The 3591-nt window shown below is 50.6% G+C and overlaps 1 protein-coding gene across 3 annotated transcripts in view; it reads left to right on the forward strand.

Annotated features, from left to right (window-relative positions):
• The window catches only part of snx21 (sorting nexin family member 21), a 3264-nt gene extending 808 nt beyond the window's left edge, over positions 1-2456 (forward strand). Inside the window, exons 2-6 of one of the 3 annotated variants that reach the window (XM_014027925.1) lie at positions 66-574; positions 672-844; positions 1517-1658; positions 1730-1895; positions 1976-2456. In XM_014027925.1, the coding sequence (XP_013883379.1) occupies positions 280-574; positions 672-844; positions 1517-1658; positions 1730-1895; positions 1976-2399 (1200 nt within the window). In that variant the 5' untranslated portion in view covers positions 66-279 and the 3' untranslated portion in view covers positions 2400-2456. The remainder of the gene's footprint in view (positions 1-65; positions 575-671; positions 845-1516; positions 1659-1729; positions 1896-1975) is intronic. The other 2 variants (XM_014027926.1, XM_014027927.1) reach the window with 2 other exon arrangements.
• The last annotated feature ends 1135 nt before the right edge of the window (positions 2457-3591 follow it).

The raw sequence follows: 3591 nt of genomic DNA on the forward strand, positions 1-3591 counted from the left end.
AGAACCTGGACTCTGCTGGTTCTGGTTAAGGATGAACTGTTACCCTCTGACCCACATCTCAACAGGCTGACCCGGATCTGGTTTCAGGACGGACCGCTTCTGTTAATGGAAACCATCTGTTAATAATACAGAGACCTGCAGGGAGACCAGAACCAGGACCTGCAGGGACACCAGAACCAGGACCTGCAGGGAGACCAGAACCAGGACCTGCAGGGACACCAGAACCAGGACCTGCAGGGACACCAGAACCAGGACCTGCAGGGATCTGGACTGGTTCTAATGGTCTCTTGGTTCCTCCTAGGCGGCGGCATGGCGTCCCGGTTTCTGGACCGTCTGAAGCGCTCGCTCTTTAAGGATGGKGCGGCGGTGGGACAAGAACAGGAAGTGGGCGGCGGCGAACAGGAAGTGGAGGGCTTCAGTCAGGACAGGTGGGAGGCGGAGCTTGAGGAGGAGGAGGAGTGTGTGAGTGAGCGGCTGGGGGGCACGCTGAGCTTCGACACCGGAGCGGGCGGGTCGGAGGACGGCGCCGAGGGGCGGGACAGCGACTCGATGGAGGAGGGGCCCAGCAGCACAGGTGGGACGGTTTGGTCTGGTTCCGGTTCCTTGTTGACCCGGTTGCGTTCAGGCTGGACCTGACGGTTCTGGATGATGGTTCTGTTTGTTCTGTTCAGATACCAGTCCAGGAGGCGTGTCCCCTGTAGGCCCCGCCCCCTCCTCTCTGCTGACTCGTCTGCGGGGCCTCAGCGGGGGCGGTCCGCTGCACGGCGGGAGGCGACAGCCGGACGGGTTGTTGTTCGAGGTGACGGACGCCAGCGCGGTCCAGGARGGTACCTCCAAATACGTGGTGCGTGTTCCCAGAACCAACAACGGGTCGACAGAGTCCATAAAAACACTTAAAGTGTTAAAAATTAAATTCATTATCCATTTATACGTCTCGTCATGTAATTAAACGTTTTAATGATTTGACCGATTAATCTATTGAAAAAAGAATCGACAGATTAATCAGTGATTAAAATAATGGTTAGTTTGAGCCCTGCTAGAATCCTCCAGGGCTTCTGTTGACCTCTGACCTGTGACCTCTGACCTGTGACCTCTGACCTGTGAGCTCTGACCTCTGACCTGTGAGCTCTGACCTCTGACCTTTGACCTCTGACCTGTGACCTGTGATTTCTGACCTGTGACCTCTGACCTGTGAACTCTGACCTGTGACCTCTGACCTGTGAACTCTGACCTGTGAGCTCTGACCTGTGACCTGTGAGCTCTGACCTCTGACCTGTGACCTCTGACCTGTGAACTCTGACCTGTGAGCTCTGACCTCTGACCTGTGACCTCTGACCTGTGAGCTCTGACCTGTGAACTCTGACCTCTGACCTTTGACCTGTGACCTCTGACCTGTGACTTCTGACCTTTGACCTCTGACCTTTGACCTTTGACTTCTGACCTTTGACTTCTGACCTTTGACCTCTGACCTTTGACATCCGACCTCTGACCTGTGACCTCTGACCCGTCTCTCCAGCTCTACACCATCCACGTCATCCAGGCCGGCGGCAGCGATAAGACCCCCGCTGTCATCACCCGCCGCTACTCGGACTTCCAGCGCCTCCACGCCACGCTGCGCCGGAACCACGCCGACCACATGGAGCGCGTCTCCTTCCCCCGTAAGCAGCCGTCTGGRGCCGGCGTGGCGTTGGAACACCTGGCTGAGCTCACCTGCTTCTGATGTCCGCAGGTAAGAAGCTGCGCAGGAACTTCACGGCTGAGACCATCGCCAGGCGCAGCCGGGCCTTCGAGCAGTACCTGTCCCACCTGTGCTCCCTGCCCGTCCTGGGGGCGGCGCCCAGCATCCGCCGCTTCTTCTACCTGAGCGACCTGGAGGAGGGGCAGCTGCTCATCAGGTAACAGGTTTGTGACTCCGCCCCCTCAGGTAGACAATAAACCTGAACTTCAGGTTTTGTTTTGTTATTCTCTTCTGGAGGGCGGGGCGTTTCCAGGAGGCGCTGGGGCCGCTGCTCAACGCCAAGAGACTCCAGCTCAAACTGGGCTGGGCCTGTAACCACGGCAACCAGACCTCGCCCCCGGCCTCTCCTCATTGGTTCTTCACCACGGTGGGGCTGCTGTACTGCTTCCAGGAGGCGGAGCAGCTGGAGGAGGCTCGGGACCACTGTGACCACGCCCTCTGCGTTCTGATCAATAAGCCCCTCCCACRGCAGCCGGACGGCCCCCACCCGCTCCTGCTGCCGTTGCTCCGGGCGATGATCCGGCTGTCGTGGCAGACAGGAAGAGACAAGACGCAGTGGGAGGAGCTTCTGCAGGGCCAGGGGGCGGAGCCTGACACTCAGCTGACCATCAGAGAGTTTCTGGTCCAACAGAACCTGCAGGAGAGCGACGGCGAGAGCTAAACAGGAAACGCACCGCAGATTTTCAAAGTAAAGGTCAGATGTCTATAAGGGGAAAAACTTTCTATTTTTCTATTTTGAAAGAAAAAGTTATTTTTGAAATGTTGTTTATTTTCTCTGAAACACTTTTTTAACAACAAACAGAAACAGGAAGTTGTTTATAATAAAACTTTTCACTTTAAAARTTAAATAAATTTAAAGAAAAAGGGAATTAATTTTGCACAGAAAATCAAACGTCAGAAACTCGTGACGACATCACATCCTGTGCAGGAACACGTCAGATAAAACCGTTACTGGAAGAATCCTTTCAGAATAAAAGCATGCCAGTTTGTTTCTCTGAGGAGGAACGATGTTTGTGAGCAGATCTGAGGAGTTTTAACAGGTCTTTTATTGTGTTAAACACAAACAGGAAGTCATTAAACTGTCGAAGGAATGACTTTTATTTTGTAAGAGCCACAGGATCTCTGCAGGTACAGGATCATTTCTTTTCCTCTGAAGAATTAAACTCTGCCGCTGTGTTTAATGATCCTGACTCATCGCCGCCGGGTTACGTTTCCTCAACGCTCTGGCCGCCGTCAGGGATGCTGTTACCATGGAGACCAGCTGCCATGACCAGATATTAGACAAAAATAGACACGAGGAGTTTTGATTTACATCAGCAGGAAATATGAGCTGCTGATTGGTTCATTGTTAGCGTTTCCACAGAGCAGGGAAGTTTTAATGTTTCCTGCAGATTAAAGGATAAAACAATTTAAACTTTATATTTTTGCACAGTTACATATTGAAGCACCTTTTCTGTTTATGTTAACACCAGTTTTATGAATGTAGACATTAATGAGCTCACCCAAACAAAACTAATATTATATAAWATGAAAAACTAATGTTTTCAGAACATCTTATGTGTCTTGGTTCAGGTAAAGTGAAAATCAGTATTTTCTGGTCATGTGACCTCCCACCAATAAGAAACATGTTACTGTGGCGCCTCCTAATCATTTTAAACAAATTAAACTTTATTTCTAGATATGTTTATTTAAAAGAACAATCTATAAACATTTAAATCCAGTTTTCTGATGAGAGAAACACTAAAATCACTTTAGTTAAGATGCACTTCTTCATTTCCACCAGCAGGGGGCAGAGTTTAACAAATGGATTAAATCTAAATTAATCTTAGTTTAAAACCTTTAAACATTAAATC

This window comes from Austrofundulus limnaeus, unplaced genomic scaffold (genome assembly GCF_001266775.1).
Source record: "Austrofundulus limnaeus strain Quisiro unplaced genomic scaffold, Austrofundulus_limnaeus-1.0 Scaffold700, whole genome shotgun sequence".
Classification (NCBI taxonomy): Eukaryota; Metazoa; Chordata; class Actinopteri; order Cyprinodontiformes; family Rivulidae; genus Austrofundulus; species Austrofundulus limnaeus.